Source organism: Condylura cristata, unplaced genomic scaffold (genome assembly GCF_000260355.1).
Source record: "Condylura cristata isolate star-nosed mole 26May11 unplaced genomic scaffold, ConCri1.0 scaffold00010, whole genome shotgun sequence".
Classification (NCBI taxonomy): Eukaryota; Metazoa; Chordata; class Mammalia; order Eulipotyphla; family Talpidae; genus Condylura; species Condylura cristata.
This window is the reverse complement of record NW_004567111.1, coordinates 4,085,759-4,103,898: the sequence shown is the minus strand read 5'-3', so window position 1 is coordinate 4,103,898 and position 18,140 is coordinate 4,085,759. Positions and strand designations below refer to the sequence as shown.

General features: G+C 48.0%; 1 protein-coding gene across 2 annotated transcripts in view; it reads left to right on the top strand.

Annotated features, from left to right (window-relative positions):
• ITGBL1 (integrin, beta-like 1 (with EGF-like repeat domains)) overlaps positions 1 to 15,537 on the top strand; it is a 152,151-nt gene extending 136,614 nt beyond the window's left edge. For both annotated transcript variants that reach the window (XM_012723185.1, XM_004680050.2), the window contains 3 exons: positions 7,146 to 7,292; positions 14,199 to 14,312; positions 15,244 to 15,537. In XM_012723185.1, the coding sequence (XP_012578639.1) occupies positions 7,146 to 7,292; positions 14,199 to 14,312; positions 15,244 to 15,335 (353 nt within the window). In that variant the 3' untranslated portion in view covers positions 15,336 to 15,537. The remainder of the gene's footprint in view (positions 1 to 7,145; positions 7,293 to 14,198; positions 14,313 to 15,243) is intronic.
• Positions 15,538 to 18,140: the final 2,603 nt, after the last annotated feature.

The following is an 18,140-nucleotide window of genomic DNA, read 5'->3' as shown; positions in this document are numbered from 1 at the left end:
CGGCTCTTGGGTTTGGCGCCGGAATATGGATGCTGGGCAGTGAGTCCTGGTGAGAGGGGCGTGAGGCTCGGCGGGAGGCCAGTAGGGCCGGGAACAGTGGAGGCCTGGAGCAAGGCTAGAAGCGAGACAGCGGGCAGGCTCGCGCCGCCCTCCCCTTGGTGCCTGAGACGCGATCCCAAGGCTGCGGCAGCGGGGAGACGGCTGGAGCCAGGGTTTCCAGTGACCTGGGGTGCTAAACTGCAGCCCCACCAGGCAGGGGCGTGAACCAGCTATAAATGCCCAGTGAGAATGTCGCCCCTCTGGCTGCCAGGAGCGCGGTGCCTCTGCCAGGGGGCGTGTGCTCTGAGAACTTTCCAGAAGTTATGCTTGAGGAGCCCTGAGGAGAGCTGTTGGCTCCTCTGGGCATGGCGGTGCCGGGAAGCCGGAGAAGCCCTCCCCTTCGGAGCCAGACGGACCCCATTCTGTGCGTGGGCTGCGCTCCTGTGGAGAAGATAACCCCGGGGGCACTCCGGGCATGGCCTGCCGCTGGCCCACCGCACAGGGGAGGAAGGCGGACGCCGCCTTCCTGCAGCTCTGCCAGCGCAGTGGGTGTCTCCCCACGCCTAGCTGAGGCTGAAATTGCGCCCTCACTGGGTGGAATAGCCACATGTGTCGGGGTGCCCGGGACCCCAGCCCCATGATTCAGCAGCCAAACCCGCCTCTCTAAGGAAGTTAATGCTTCCGAGTGATCAATGTATGCTCGTTGTGTGTCTTGCCCAAATATGGTTGTTGTACACGTGAACAGTGCTCTGATTGGCCAATGTACGCATGAGCAGTGCTCTGATTGGCCAATGTACACGTGAACCGTGCTCTGATTGGTCAATGAATGCTATTTAAGCAACTGCCATAAGGGACTTGGGGGAGGTGCAGCAGAGGGGAGGCAAGCTAGAGCAAGCGAAGGAAGCACGCAGGAGGAGCAGGGGGGGAGGCAGCAGGGAGGAGGAAAGCTAGAGAGAGAGCGAAAGAAGCAGGCAGGAGGTGGCTGCATGGGAGGGAGAAGAATATAGGGTCCTGAAGAAGATATATCGGGCGTCTTTCTGTTGGCAGAGAGTGCGCCACACACATGCACAGAAAGTCGTGGTCACTATTGGTGTGGGATGAACGATGGAGCCCCAGTTTGTTTTAAGTTGGATGGGTGGGACGCTATGCTTTGGTTGTACCTATTATTTCCATGTGCTGAGAAAAAATAAGTTCTTCAAGTCCTTCTCTTCCCCCCAGTCACTCGCCATTTGCCATCCCTCCATCACTCTCCTGAGTTCTCCTGAGCCCACGGCCACGCAGACACAGTACCAGCTGGGGGTCTTATTAAAGGGTTCTGTGTCTCTTTCATTTCTGGCTGTAAATTCTCACGGAGGTAATCGAACACTCCCCAATGACCACAACCTCCGTCGCAGGGTAAAAGTTGATGGTCAAGAACTTTTCTGGAAAAGAAATTAAGGGAGTTGTAGATAAGTCGGAGGGAGGGAGGCTGAGCCCAGTTTTGGAGCAGAGGTTTTTTTCAAGCTGAATTATTTTTACTTGAGGTTTGAACAAGTGATATTTGGCATGTGAGGAAATAGGATATGGAAAACATTTAGGGCGGCGCTGGGTAGGTGAAACAAAGGTGAAACAATATCTGGTATGTTGAAGGAATCTATTTTATCTCCAGAGTTCTTTCTTAGCTGCTCTTAAAAGTTATCCTTGGGGAGGGTATTTTCTCAAACTGTTCATTTTATCCTTTATAGTATATATTTTTCACTCCATTTGTTTTATTTTGTCATCTTATGGTATCAAGGCATTATAAAATGCTTTATATTAATGTTCTTCAGCATCTAAAAAACAGTGAAATATTTCAAAAATACAACAAAAATTATTCTTAAATCTATCCTCCAAACATAACATCTGATGAAGTTTGGTTGTATTTCTTCCTGGACTTTTTTTTTTTTTTGAGGCGTTGACCTATATTCAAAATCTAGATTTTTGATTGTGAGTCATTATTCTCTGCTGCTTGGTGTATGTTGATATTTGTCCAGAGAAAGTGCGTTCTGTGGTGGGTCACGTGCCTTAGTGTGAGTGTTTCTACTTTTCTGCTCTTGGACACAAGAGTTAAGTTATTAGAAGTAGCATTTTCCTTTGCAAAGGGAGCAGTGCCTTGCAGCCAGACAAACGCCAGCCTCCGGTGGAGACAGGCCAGGAATCGGATTGTGGCTGTTGCCTATCTGCTCCTCGGCCAGGTTCTGTGGTTCTCTGCCTTGGTTTGCTGCTTCTTGGTCCAGTAAGGGCAGCCAGCCGGCTTCTGGACTTGACAGTAAGAAGGAGCCCTGCTGAATGGAGGGTCCTGGGCTATGTCCTAAGGGCTTCTGGGAAGCCGAGTGCGGAGTGGAAAGTTGGAGGTCCCTGACAGAGCAGCACCGCCCTGCCGGGCCAGATGTCTGAGCCTCAACACAGGGCCTTTCAGAAGGAAGCTGGCCTCAAGTGTGGACTGTTCCCTGGCCAGGGCACGCCACAGGCTGCCAGAGTCCCGGCCTCCCCAGCATGCAGTGAGGAGTGAGGGAGGACTCAGCCGCTGACGACGAAAACTCAGGTGTAAGGTCAGAGGGACAGAGCTGAGCATCCTGATCTGCGTCACGTCACACATGGAGCCCTTTCCCCTGGAGAATGAACTAGAAACCCATGCCACCTGTGTGGTCAGAAAGGCAGACGCAGGCCCTGACCCTAAGAGCCCCATTGCTAACAGGAGATAGGGGTCACCAGACACCGCTCATGGCCAGCATGAGCGCACCCCTTCACACGCCACCATGCCGTCCCCAACCGGGGCGTCAGGATGCTTCAGCCCACTCTGGTGAAGGCTGGGGCAAATCCGGCCTGGGCGGAAAGGTGAGAGTAGGTAATTACAGAACTTCAAGCCATTCAGTTTGATTACATCAAAATTACAACCTGGAAAATCAGGCATGAACTTTGTGGCATAAAAGAGAATCAGTGTGACGCCAGACCATGCTCTAGTCATTGCACTCACCGGGGAGTCACGCCCGTCCGCCCCGGTCCACAGTGGCTACATATGGCTGTTGACTACTATATTGGACAATGCAGGTATAGAGCAATCTGGGTGAATATTTGGGGGGGAAGGACTAGGAGTAGGGAGAGCAATCAGGATTAGGACACCAGAGGCATGGAGGTGAGCACAAGGCAGGATGTGTGTCTCTGGAAATAGAAATGAATGGAAGGATCACTGCCTGTGTGGAGACCCAAGAAGTCAGGGTCTCCTGACTCCTTTATATGGAATATTCCCTCTTGACATCTTGTAAGACAGCACAGCCATCCTGTTTTCCTTTTCCTTTCCTTGCTGGCATTTGCCTCTACTTTAACCCCAATACTGGAGCTTCCCAAGGTTGACTTCCAGGCAGATTTACTCAGTTCTCGAGCTTCATAAAGTGCATTGTTTTTGGAAACTCTTGCAGGAATCTGCCTAGACTTAGCCAGTCTTCTGAATCCCAGGCTGTGTCAATGCCTTTCCTGTTCTCCCCACTAGGTGACCTGTTACCTGAGGTTCAAGACTGAGCAGATGATCGCCCCCAATCCCTCCCACTTGCAGCTTCCAGATCCAATGATACTTACTTATACTCTACCCTTCGCTGGAAAACCTTTACCCACTGTAGCCAAGTCCTGTCTGTCTGTCCTCCCACTGCCACCTTACCAGTCACCTTCCCTTGGATTACTGCCAATGCCGTCCTGTTCTCCCCATCCCCTTCCTCCCAGTGCACCTTAATTTTTCCAACCAATTGCAAAAATGAATTTGCAAATTGCAAATGACTTCCTATCATTCTCTCACCTAACACCAATCTCTAGCTTCCTGTTCTTAAATAAAATTTAAACTCCTTACCATGAATAAATGTTGCTGTGCTCTCATTCCTGAGAGCATTTTATTACTTACTTCATTTTTCTTACTCATTATTATTCGAACACATTGGCCATTTTCCACTCCCTGTGATATGACAAACTCTTTCTTATTCCAAGTGTCTCCCCTAGAATGCTGGTACTGACTCCTTCTCATCTCCTGGGTGTTACAGCTACCTTCCCTGACTGTTCCTGTTCCTATGTCCTCTCTGTTGAAAATGCTAACAAGCTTGCCTTCTTTCATAGTGAAAGTGTATTTGCTGGCTTGTTGTTACTTGTTTCTTCCCCTGTAGAGTGTAAACACTACGAGGGGAGGGATGGCACTAGCCTCCTGTACAAGAGTAGTTCTTGAATGGATGAATGAATGATAAGACTTAATAAAGAACATCCTTAAAGCCTTTTAAAAAAATTAAGGGATACATGCAAATGACAGCAAATCATTTAAATACTAATGCATCTTGGCCATAGTCTGGGCTAGATGCCAACTGAACTTTGTGCAAGGATATGATAAATGAGCTAATAAAGGAAAAACAATCTCTTATATCCTTGCATATAAATTTTTTATTAAGTTACTTGCTGTGAAGATCGACTAAGTTATTCTCAATGATACCCTAAGTCAAAGGCAGGATGCCTTTCTCTGCAATTGAGATTAAATGATTCCAATATGGCAGAATGGTAATAACTGTAACTCACCCAGCGGCAGTAAGCCAAGAACCTTTTACAAGTTCATGGCTTGATAGGACTGGTACAAGTTCTTTCTCACTCTTGTTTAGTACCCTAGACTGCCTGCCTCCAAAGATGGCCAAATTTTGATATCTTTAGTAGGTCTTATATTACATGGATTTATATATATATATATATATATATATATATATATATATATATATATATATATATATAATTGGAGAACTCAAAATATAATCAATATGATAATAACACATTGGGTATGTAGCTTGAGGGAGCGCTGACTCTCTAACCTCACTGCATTTAACATAGCACAGAAAGCAAATAGCTGTCTATGAGCCACCCATGACCTTGAACAACAGTTCATTTGCCAAAGGCCTGCAAAAAGGCCCTGGACTCAATTTAAGTTTCTCAGCTGGGATTTGTTGGAAAAGTGAGCAAATAAAAATAACGTCTGTCTACAAATAATTTTTGAGGAGCTGCTATGTCTCAGACTGTGAAAATGATAATGATGAATGAATCCAAAATGATTCCAGCTTTTGAGGAATTCACAGTCTAATCATGGCTTTACTTGATAAGTAAATATATATTACTAGGTGGAAGAGAAAACTCCATAGTAGAGGTGAAAATAAGTTGCTGCTGTCGATGCTGTTTTATGAGGGTGCAGATCACTGAGCACTGACTTCCAGAGAGTGGGAACGTTTCACTTAAGACTCAAGGCCAATGTCCATAGCCAGAATGCATGTGTTGGGAGTTGTCTACAGTACAATACAAGCATACAAATCAATCCATAGCGAGAAAGAAAGAAAAGAAAAGAAAGTGGGAGTGTGGAGGAAGGCAGGTTACAAACCTCTTGGCAAGACTTGGGGGCTGCAGTACAGGGCGGCAGGACTCCATCTGCAGAGACGGGGCAACCCTCTGAGGATAGTCCCCATGGTCTCTCGCCAAACCTGGAGGAGTACTCCAGGCTTGGCGTCCATAACATCTCAAATTGTCTCACAGTTGGTATCTAAAGTGATACCATCTTTCAGAGATAGAGAATCAGAAGCACCTGGTCAGAAGTTAAGTTAGGTGGGGCTGCACAGGCCTGCTGGGTTCTCACCTCTCCTGTGTTTCTGTGTCTCTATCGGCACCTTCAGAAACACATGGCTGTCTTCTGTTGGCAGCTCAAGAGGCTTGGTCTTCAAGTGTGATCTGAAGCATTTCGGAGTGGTTGACTGGCGTATAGTTGCGCCACTGAAAGTAGGAGAAGTTGGCAGAGGGCCGTTTTTTAAAGTGGAGTTAGGCAGCCATTACAGAGAAAAGAAATCACTTGCCTCATTTGAACGGGGCGTGGTGTGGTATGAGCCAAAAGCAATTGTTTCAAGAAATCAAGAAGCAGACGATGGCTTGAGCAGCCATCAGGGCCGGGAAGACTGACAAGTATGTTTTTGTTTTTGTTTTTTTGCTAGAAGATAGAATCTACCAATTGTGTAGAGCCAAGAGGTTAAGCTTGCTAATGCCAGTTAGCTCTTAATTTTAAACACTAGCTTTCTCTTTTCTTCCCATGAAAAAACACCTTTTGTGCATCGTCTGATGGGCTGTGGCCACCAATCTGTTAATCCAGGTCTCCTGGTTTTGCCTCCCATTTGCTTTCTATTAATTCCAGGAAACCGTACATGAGGGACAAAGATGACCTTGGAGGTCGTGCTTCAGTTACGTTAATCATAACATTGAATTGCCAAGAGTCCTCCCCCACGCAGAGACAAGAGGAGGAGGCGACAAATGGTGTTGCAGGGAGGCTCAGTCTGAGCGGTGACTTTAGGTGTCCCTGGGTCCAGGGCTGGACTGTGTCCAGCTCGTTTTGTCTCTTCTAGTGCCTGCACACTGCTCTGTTCATAACAGGTGCGCATCAGTGCACAGGTAGGAAAGGGATGAAGCAAGACATGCAAAGGAAACGGGTGCACGCTAACGACTGTAGGGTCGAGCTACTGCGTAGGTGTCTGTCACAAAGGCTGACCTGGGCCAGAAGACTGACCTCTCAAAACTGGAGCCAGGGACAGAAAAGAAAGGGGTAAGGCTGTGCACCCGAACCTATGTTGCCTGTCACCTCGACGGTCGCCTTGACGGCAGAGAGGCGCTCAGGTGAAGTGACACCAGTGGGCGCGGCCACGGAGGCGAACCTACGGTAGCGGGAACCCAACTGTCAGGGGCTGTGTCGCCAGCCTTGCCAGTGGGTCTGCCTGGCGTAGTGCCCAGTGGGGAGAAGCACTGCCTCCACCCGTCCGGGAGCAAATGCAGAAGTCTAACAAACCAGGGCAGCAAAACTCCACTCACAGTAGTTTCCAGGGATCGTTCCCTCCTGAAAGAGCCCCTCCCCAGACTACTGGCACCATGCGGTCCCTTCAGCTACATGTCTCTGAGACTGACGCAGGCCAAAGGAAGTCTGTCTAAGGGCAGGGTGTGTTAGGGAACGGGCAGGAGACCTGCGGGTTTACCTGTTCTTAAGAACCCTGCTTCCTGCTGAGTGACGCATCTTCCTCCCCGCCCGCCCTGTCTTGGCTTGGCAGGCCACGGCTCGTGTTCCTGCGGTCGCTGTGTTTGTGAGCGAGGATGGTTCGGGAAACTCTGCCAACATCCACGCAAGTGTAACCTGACGGAGGACCAGAGCCAGAGCCTGTGCGAGGCGGCAGATGGGACGCTGTGCTCAGGAAAGGGTGAGTAAGCACCCAGAGCTGGCCAGGCTGCTCCACAGTGCGCGCAGCCCGCTCCTGGCCACTGCTCTGCATTTACGGACCCCTGGCCTAGGCCCACTGGCCTCAGGGAAGTGACATCCTGCAGGTGAGGAGCTGGGACAGTGACATGCAGGAGCTGGGTGTCGAGAATGATTCTCAGCCACAGGCAGTGTGTGTGGCTGAGTGGGATAGTTAAGGAGCTCGTGAAGAACAAAAGCCCATCACGGGCCATAGCCCAATGCACACAGCCCTATTTTTTTAATGGCCCTTTGAGTTATTTTATTTTTCCAATTCATTTATTTTAAAATACTTTTTTAGAAGTTGAGGCAGCCTTGGTTTCCAGCTGTTGGATTTAGGGGAACAGCATAGCCCAGAATGGTCAGATGGCCCCAAGTGTGTAACATGCCAATAAATATGACCCCAGATTTTCAGAAGTCACACTCCAGAGGTGCCTGTGGATGTGGCGGGGGCTGCAATATGAGCAAGACCCAAGGGGAGACTCAGCATTTCCTTTCATTGAAAAAAGGAAAGAAAAGTATTGGGCCCCCAACACCTGCCGGCTTGCTCATCACCCATGTTCTCAGCAAACGTGTGCAAGCTAATATAAAATATATTTTTAATGTCAGCTGCATCGTGGTTATGCGCTGCAAGTTGACTGAGAAGAAGTCACCAAGCCAGTCAGTCATTCACCACAGAAACAAATTCAGGAAGAAAAACAGGCCTGCCCAGAGTCCTGCCCCCGCCGAAGCGAAGCTCCCTCTGCAGTAGAGAACGAGAATAAACAGGTCAACTCTGGAGACCTTGATTTTGATGTTTCTGCATAAATTCTTCAGGGGCTTCCAAATGCTGCTCTAGAGCTGGGCGCATGGCCCCAAGGTGCTCAGAAAGACCCTGCGAGCTAACTGTCGGGGAGCTGCCCCATGAGAACCAGAAGGCAGGAGCCTCCTGACTCCTCTTCAGCCCCCTGAGTGCCCACCAAACTGGCAACCTCCCTGAGGTGCCCTCCAGCTGCACTTAACCTCAAACCCTCCCTGGGCAGGCCTAGCTGTAAATGTCTTTCTTCAGGAGACTCAAGAAGCAAGGTGGTCACTCCAGCCAGCACTGCCAGGGGCATCGGCAAAGCCAAAGCAGGTGTGGTCACGAGTGACGCCAGGAGGAAGACTGAAGACTGGGATAGACGCGCTTACTTCAGTGCGTCCTTGGCTTGGGGAATCCCACCCTAGTGGGCGTTTTCCGCCTTTCAGGGGCACGCCTTCCTCCCTCACAGGTGGACTGCAGCCGGGCATCAAGGGGGCAGAAGGCAGTGACTTTGCTCCCAGCTTGTTCTCCCCTTAAACTCAGTCTGTGTCTAGCCCCAGTCACATTTTTTTACCAGTCTGGTTCTCAGTTGGCCTTGACTCCTGGAAATGCCTGCTTTGGGGTCAAGTGCTGTGGGAAGTAGCAAAAAGGAGGAAGGAGGGGGTGTAAGGAAGAGACAAAGGGCAGGGCTTGGAGAAGGAAGGATGAAGAAAATAGAAAAGGAGGAAAAGATTAATGAGAAACAAAAGCAAAGGAGAGGTAGCATTGAGTGGGGGTAAACACTGGGAAGAAACTTTCCAGACCTGAGCATCCTGCTCGGAGGAATGGAGAACACTTGACTTGTCTGAATTCACTTTTTTTGGTACTGTTTTTTGAGGTAATGTTACAGGGCAACCCCAGTGTAAATTGGGTTGCCTGACTAGGTCTTCACCTGCACACTTATAATAAGATTCAACTGCAGGGGCACATGAAGGTTAACAGTGGGTTTATTTACAAGAGAAAGGGAAATGAATAACTCAGGGAAGAAAGAGAGAGACCAGTTGGTTAATGTGTCCTACCAGTTCCGCTGACCTGGAACCTCAATAGCACGTTGGGAGCTGGTGAAAGCCGGTCCCGCGGTCCTCCCTGTGGTGATGCTGGGATATGTAGTTCCGATCTCTGGCGTGGGGGTGGAGTCCACAAAGCCTGAGTCTGTAGAGTTGGTTCAGCCTTTCTCCCCAACAGTAACACTGTGTATGATTTAGATTCACCCCTCCTGGGATATAAGTCACCTCTGCATTTACCACCAGAGCACACACACTCCACCTCCATCAGTCCCTCCCTCTCTCCCTCGAGCAGCCTCAATTCCACTGTCAGGTTTCCAGGATCTGTTTTCCTCTGACCATTTGCTTGATTTCTCTGTATTCCCTACATAAGGGGGTTGTCCCATACATGTCTTTCTCCTGCTTTACCTCCATTATCATCATTCTCTCCAGTTTCCATCGTGTTGAGGCAAATAGCAGATCATCGTTTTCTGTACAGCTGAGTGTACTCCACTATGTGTGTGTTATGTTTGGGGTCAGTGTTCGTGGCAGGGGTGGGGTGCCTACCGTGGGCAACAGCTGCCTGGGGTCCCTTCTTTCCTTCTCTTCTGTGGGCATCACTGCTGGATTTGAGAAGAAGGAAGAGATCAGAGCTCTGTGCTTTGTGATGGGCACAGAAAATGTTGGGCACATCGTGTCAGTGCTGTCCCCACACCCATGAGAGTGCCATCTCATTCCAAGAACCACAGGACAAGTCACTCATGAAATAGCCTATGGGTCTTTAGCAGGTGAGAAATCTGACCCGAGATATGTGTGATTGACCAGGTAGGGCTTTTTTATAATAGTTTATTTTTACATCATTTTGTGCCTTTTCCCATCTCAGTTGCAATCCCCGTGGGCTTCCCTTCACCAAATCACCTGTGTGCCATCACCATAGTCCAGTGCACTTCCCTCCCCCCACTGTTTTTGATCCCCTTCCCCACTCCTCCCCGGTAAAATGCCTCTGATAGATAGTTGTCATTATTATTATTATTTTCTACCCTTGACCAGGTAGTTTTTGAGAGAGCCCATGATTTGCAGATTTGTCAACGCAAACCCTTCAACCTGATTATCACCCTAAAGCCTTTTTCTTGCTGGATGATGGGACCTGTCTAAGTGGGGGGGCCTGAGGTATTTAACCCTTAGCAGCTGAGCCCAGTGAAGTGTTTCCAGCAAAAAGCCTTTCATGTGAAACACAGCTTCCGAGCTGTGAATAAAGTCGGCGCCTCGGGAGACAATGAAGAAATAGCATTTTATTTCTTTACAAATTTATAGCGAAGACAATAAATCACTCCCTAGAAAAATTTAAAACGAGAGACAGTGCTGTGACCTTCAGAGCAGATGGAGTAGTTAGTGTAATAGCGGAATCGCCTGCTGTGTCACTTGCAGCATTTTGTCAGGCATGAGGAACAGAAAAAGAAATTCCAGCTTGTCAATGGGCAGCTCCCGCAGGGGCCTCGCCCTAAGACCAGTTGTTTTCGAGAATCGCCAGGTCTCCCCAACTTGGCTGCCTTTGTGCAGAGGATGAAATTCATAGGCTGTACATTTGTTATTTGGGGGTTTGGGTACTTGGATCCTAGGATACACACTCTTCTTCTTCCCGCCATCATGTCCACTCTGGTCCAGGTCATGAGGCTAAACCCACAGAGATGCTGTTGGAGACAGTGGCTGCGACTGTGTGTCCTGAGATGTCCAGGGATTCCCGCTGAGCCCCACATCATCTAGAAAAGTCTAAGCTGATCCGCCCTCCAGCTAGTCCCCCCACTTCTGCACCCGGGCTGCAACCCCTATCCTCGGAAAGGACAAATGGTACAAGTTCGCTTAAAGAAACAACCTCAGCTCCAGTCGCTGTACCCAACATGGCCATCTTGTCCTCTACAGGACACACAACTCATCTGCCGAGGCTGCAGCCCGGGTGTCTCCTGTGAGAGGCGTGGCAGGCAGGCAGCAAAGATCAGGTCACATCAGACTGAAATCGTAGCTTCATGGTTATTTTCATTTCTTTCCCGGGAAAGACTTAAAGTCTTAAGGATGCTCTGAAGAAAAATGAGAAAATGTGGCCGATTCCCCAGGAGGGGAAGCTAAAGGGAAAAAGCACAGAAAGGAGAGGAGAGCTTTCTGAAGAGCGCAACCTGAGAAAAAGAACAAAGGAAGGAGGCCCTTGCTGGTGGCACAACAGGCTGAAGCACAGCTTGGTGAAGCTGTCCTCAGCCACGGTGGCGTGAGTTCCATCCCCAGACAGGGAGTGACCCACACGGTGCAGCAGACCTCTCCTGTCTCTCCACTGCAGTATGTTTCAGTCAGTCAGCCTGTTCTGCTGCCCACTCTGTGTCTGGCAAATCCTCTCACCTCCTGCACCTCAGGCCTGCACCCCAGTTCTTATATGCATAAATAAATATTCAAAAAAATAAACAGAAAATAAAGGAAGGAGTGGGTGTGGCTGGGTCTGTCAGCCTCGGGGGAGCTCCTGCCTCGTGGCTCAGCAGCTCTGATGGCTGCACTGGGGCTCTGGATGTGGGGTCCTGGCCTGTGGAGCTGAACAACTAGTCACTTCTCAGCGGTCATGTGGCTCATCTGTGCCGTGAGTGCTGTCTTTCTCCCCTTCCTGAGACAGGCACTTTATTTTAAAGATCTACTTATTTATGCATATAGAACTGGGGTACAGGCCAGAGGTGTAGGGGTGGTGAGAGGTGTCACCAGAGATAGAGCAGAACAGGCCGACTGACGAAGCACACTGCTGAGGGGAGCAGCGGGCGGGTCAGGAGAGGTCTGCCGCGCCCTGTGGATCTCCCTAGCCAGGAATCGAACTCGCACTGAGGCAGCTGTGGCCGGCTTCGCAGTGCAATGCTGCAATTCCTTGTGCCACCAGGGAGGGCCCAAGAGCGGCGATTTTGAACTCAGGCTGTGGGTGACGATGGCCGGTGCACTCTGCAAGGAAGGCACATGTGTATCATCGCAGTAAGCGCCACACTCATTGGTGCGGGCCCCACTGGCCCTGGTTTCACAAGCCGTAGAATTTCCTCCCTCTGAGATGACAAGTTGACGAGCGGGAGAGCGATGCAGCTGGGGAAACGCTGACGGAGAAAAGCTGGTTTTTCGCAGCACATCAAAAAATCAATCGCCATTTCTCATCCTATTTCAGCGACTAGCAGGCTCTCGGAACTGGCAAATGGTCTGTCAGCCTACACCCTATCACTTTAGCTGAGCTTACCAGTTTCGGGAGGGTACTTTGCCGGGCTCTAAAGCTCAGTATGCAGAAACAAGCAGGTGATTAGAGCAGAGCCAGGCGACACACTGACAGGTGAAGTGGAGAGCATTTCACGAATTTTCAAAATCCAAAGATGGTATCTTAGGTGTGCTACGTGAATATCACGTATAAAGTTTATTTACTTTTGCTTCTTGGTAGAAATAATTTGTATTGTAAGGGAGATGCCACTTAGAAACAACTAAAAACAGTCAAATTCTTGAACCACTGTCTTCTCCTCCGATATAAGGCTGTGCTCTCTGGGGCCATTTCAAGCAAAAGGCAATTCCCTGTCTCAGGTTGTCTTTGGTTATGGGCTGTTGGTAGTTTATGTTACTAACCTTCGTGGGAGGAGAGTGGAATGTTGAACATCTTCCTGTCTAGGAATGTGCAAGCCTTGCAAGCACAGATAAACACATTTCTAAAATAAGGACGTGCTGCAATGGAGACCAAGGAGAAGACGCCTTCACTCGCAGGCAGACCTGGGAGTCACCTCCTGCTGCTAAGCAACCCCCAGACTCCAGACTCATCTCAACTGGAGCTTCTAGGCGTGGCTCGGGCAGTTAAGTCACCTAGGTGCCAGGAAAACAAGGGGAGACTAGAAGAAGCACTCTGTGGGCAAGCGTGAAGTCCATCCGTAAGAACTGGGTTCCCAGCACACACAGTTCTGACCGTGCCCTGACCTTGAGCTGGGACAGGCATGCACACAGTTTACCCGGTCGCTGGGGCTTCTGGCGGCTAAAACGCAAGTACCAAGTTCCATAGTGCTGACGCAGGCTGTCTTCACGCCAGGTGTGCCACGTTCTCCTCGACAGGTGCCAATTCTTTTCTGTCTATGTTTTTATCAACTATGTTATGAATTCGCTTTTCAGTTGTTTTCACAGAGGTGCTGTTGATTGATGGCTGCCCTGCCGGGCAGATTTTGAATTTACCAGGCTTTTTTAAGCCTATCATGGGAAGACATTTAAATCAAGAGAATTTCCTTCTCTTTGTGACACCGCTTAGTTCATATTTCGTCTTATAAATGCACCTTTAATAAAATTGCTTATCAGTAAGCCACAGTACTTTTACTAACCTAAGAGGACATCTCAATTAGGTAGGAAGTAAAAAGGGGAGAAATAGGGAATGTAATGAAAAAGTGATTGGGCCTGGGGTCTTTTAAAAGGTCAGCATGTGGGGGTGACTAGAGCTGTCATTGATCACAGCAGAACACTCTGACGGGAGAGCTGGCCAGGCAAAGACGCAGGAGCCTCTGAATGAGCTTCTGGCGCAGAGAACCAGCCATTTGGCAGGGGGTCCTTACTTTCAGAATTCCACATAAACAAAGACCTACAATTTGAAGCATAGTAATCAAGTCATTATTTTAGTTCAAAAATACATCCTTATTTAGCAGAATTTATGATTCGATTCCCTTAAAGAGCAGACACTGCTAACACGTGATTCAGCGCAGAGGCTGGGAGCTAGTTCCCACCACCTCTGGGGGTCACCGTCCGCAGGCGTCACCCCGCTGGGCGCTCAGTGACATTTCTACCAGACGGGAGGCAGACACAACATTTGCTCAAGGCTAACTTCAAACTGTCTAGATCTGTAATGAAGCTTTTCCCGGGCAGCCTTTGTGAATTACAGTAAGTAGAGGTACCTACCCTCTGCTCGCTCGGCTACTCAGCAGCTTCCCCTCGGGAGGTAGGTGACTAGAAGCCCATTGTCAATGTGGTGAGGGAACAGCATTCCTGAGGCGACCTTTCGCTGTGCGGCGACAGCCAGTGACGCCCTTTGTGATTGCAGGTTCCTGTCACTGTGGAAAGTGCATTTGCTCTGCGGAGGAGTGGTATGTTTCCGGAGAATTCTGCGACTGTGACGACAGGGACTGCGACAAACACGATGGTCTCATCTGCACAGGTGCGCCACTCCCTGCTGGCATCGCTCTAGGTCATGCTTTGCCACCCAGCACGCACCGTGGTGCAGGGGGTTGGGGCGTGGGGACCGGGGAAGGGGCTGTGAGCATTGGGGGGTGAGCACTGAGGTTATTCCCAGGTGTAGAAGCCAAGGTAAATGCTTGTTGCTGGGAACCTTCCACAAAGCAACCTCCTCAATCCCCAGCTGACACACATGGTTCCGACACACACGGTCTGTGTTACGCGGAGCACGGCGGAGGGGACGGGGATTTCCTGGAAGCAAACCAGGCCCGCTCAGTCAGAGGTGGCTGGTGTGTGTCCAGGGAACGGGTGTGTGTGTCTTTGGGGTGTGGAGGGCTGGAAAATACTGAGCCGATTCACAGATACCGTTCTCCTAAGTTGTTGAGGCCTAAAACCTGGCTACAAGGTTCATTTACTTTCAAATAAGTTACAGGGGAAACAGAGACATGTATATTTGTCCTCTTAGCTTGTAACTGAAAGCTAGAGGAATATTTGTGTGAGTGGCTGAACTGGACTTCAACTCTCTGTCCGTGGCCACTGCTCAAGGCTTCTCTTTTAGGTGATGACTTGGCCTATCTCAGACTATTCCAGGAGATTTTTTTTTTTAGTTTTGACTCATAAGTCATACACAACTTGCTTCCTACAGGAAAGCAAACATGTCCCAGAAGGTCAGCTGGAGCTCTGCTAGATGGTGGCTGTTTGGTCTCTGCTCCATTGACCCGGGCATCAAATAGATGCCATTAGTTGCTAGAGAGATCAGACTTCTCACAGCTTTTGAGCAAGATGTACTAAGACCCGCCAACAGTAAGAAATTCTGCAGAGTGGATGAAGGGGTGTGGCTGGCCAGCGGTCGGCCACCAGCGGCCCGGGGCGGTCGCCCACGTCACGACGCGCTCCCTATGCTCTGGTTGCAGGAAACGGCATTTGCAGCTGCGGGAACTGTGAATGCTGGGACGGCTGGAACGGCAACGCGTGTGAGATCTGGCTCGGCACGGAGTATCCGTGACAGTCCCGAAGAAGGGGGCGGGAGTCTTCCTGCTGCAGGCCTCTGGAACAGATAATGCTAGGAAGCCGTGTGTAATCCCCACGTGGACAGATCCACGTTTCTCTGTGTCGCAATGCCTGGATGAAATACGGGCACCCATTAAAAGTGAGTTGAACAAACTCTGATGTCAATGACACCGGAAAGAATTTTTCTTCCATAATTTGCCTCAGCGATTCCCGAGGAAGCAACGCTGTCACCTAGTAACATGCAGTGTCCGCAGACAATGTTGGGTGTCATGCGGGGTGGGTGGGAGTGGGCGCTACGGGCCTTTGGTGGGTAGAGGCGAGGGTCTGCCCCCGGGCACGGATGATCGGCTCCGAAGGTCAGCGGCGCTGGGGCTGAGACGCGCTGCATTGCGTGGTTGTTGGAGATGCATGTCCCCACGTAAGAAAGACATAGTAGAGTGTAAAGACCACGTTGGAATCTAGAGCCACTCAGGCCCACTGCTCCTACCCCTCAGGCTCCTTATGCCTGAGAAACCCCAGGTGGGGACAGTAAGACAGACACACAAAGTCCGATGTCTCAGGCCAGAGGCCATATCACAGTGCTTTTGCAAGAAACAGGCTGACTAGTTATGAAGTCATCTGTCAGTTTTCACATTCAGTTCCCAAAAGGACATTCTCATAAGATGAAAGAAAGGATGAAAATGCACAATTGAACATTTTTAATGAGTAGCAACAGAAGTTGTGTACACTGTGTCAGTATATATTTACCTACTGATGATTCATCCCCCCAAAATGAATTGCTGTTCAGGAATACTCAATTTATGTTACTAGAACATTTTCGTGTGTTTTCAAGAGGGCAGAAGTTCCATGTACAAGGAATCTGATGTTTTACTATTTAAATTTCTCCATGGTGTAAGTTGCCTTAAAAAAAAAGAAAATCTAGTTGGATGTGACGGGCCTTACTATGCATTGATTTCCCTGAAAAGTCTCTCTTGTTTCTAAGAATCCATGTATCTGGGCAGGTTGAGTCAGGCAAAGAAGTCAGAAGAGATACTGTGATAGAGTGGCACCATTCTCAAAAGCTCAGAGGGTTAAAAAAAAAAAAAATCCAAAATTGGCTAAATAGAAATTACAAATATCCACTCGATGATAGGAACAAAATGTTTATTTCTTAATGGTGAAATTTTGCTTTTTATGAAATTCACATTGAATTATGAAAATGTACAGTAATTTGGACTTCCCTTACATATTTACAGTTAAATCTACTTATACACATTAGTTTAGGCAGCCTTTAATTATTTAGAGCTAAAAAAAAAAACACTTTTCTTCTAAATGTGAATTATATTTTGTAAAATCCTAGAATAAACAAAATCATCCCCATATTGCATAAGGTGAAAATTTTTACTTGGAAATTTTGCTTTATGATATAACTATTCTAAAGTCATGGTTTGAACTTTATAAGTCAAATCACCAAAAATAAAGAAAAGATGCATTGGCTGAGTTACTCAAAAATTTAATATCGAAAATTATTTAATAGAGAATTTAACTGGTGCTGATTTGTATAGACTAACAGTGTTCTCTGTTATTAGATTTATAAAAGTGTTATCTCTATCCTGAGATTAAGAAGTGCAGCAGTATTCCTTTATGAGTTTTATCTCTATGATTGAGAAAGTCAGTTGATTTATCAGTTTTGTAAAATGAGAAAGCAGTCAGAAAATAACACAGATTATATTCTTTCCACTTCCTAAGCGTTTGAGCCTCAGACAAACCTATTATAATTGTTCTGTAGCAACTGGATGACTTAACTGGTGATGCACAGGGATTCACTCCATTATCAGCCACCACGGCACAGGGGCCTTAAGATTCCTTGTTGTAGAGCTTCATTTTTCAAAAAGGGCCAGATAACAAGTCGTGTAGACTTTGTAGGTCACACACATCCTTGTCACGTATTTTTTGTTTGTATGTTTAATAACTTTAAGTTGTGAAAAGAAAACAAACCAACAACCTCATTCTGAGCTCCCGTGCCATAAAAAGCCAGATTGTGAAGGATCTGACTCACAGCTAAGCAACAGTTTCCTCATCTCTGCTCTACTGGAACTGCCTTTAATTCCCTAGACCTCATCACACACATAACCTAATGTGACCTATTTTTTCTTTTCATTCTCTCTATTTGTTAGCCCTTCTCATTAGTAACAACTACAAGTATAAAGTGCATCTCCTTAAACCTGCATATAAGAAAAAGACCCTCAGCATTTCTGTCTTTTAAGAAAAAGATTAGAATGGAAAAATGATTATACCATCAAGATGACTTTCGTTCAAGTTTCTTGACAAAGACTTAAATACAGTCTATTTTCTGGGGTTCATTTCGTTACAAGTCACTGAGCTGAAACTGAATTATAATCACATGGTATCTAAACTCTAAGGAGTACTTTCCTTTTAAAACACATATTTTCTTTTTACTTCTTTGTGTCCGTTGTACTATTTTCCGTGTATGTATGTGATTTTGACTCTAGCAATCCAAACATCCACAGGTTAAAAAGTGACTTGTTGGCATGATAAAGTTGGAAATAAATAAACATAGTTATGAAAATATATAAAGTCCACCCTTCTTAAATGTTATTTTGTCCTTTGATATGTGATTCCACCCTGAGACAGAGACTCCCTGTTAAAAAGAGAAGGCAGGGCAGCGTAAGCTTCCAGTGGAGGTGGACTGCTGGACGGGCCAACGTGTCGGCCCGTGCATTTGGGAAGGGAGCCACACGTTTGCTGGTGGTGCTGGCACTGACCCTGCTTCCTTGGCAAACTGTCACTGAGGCATTCT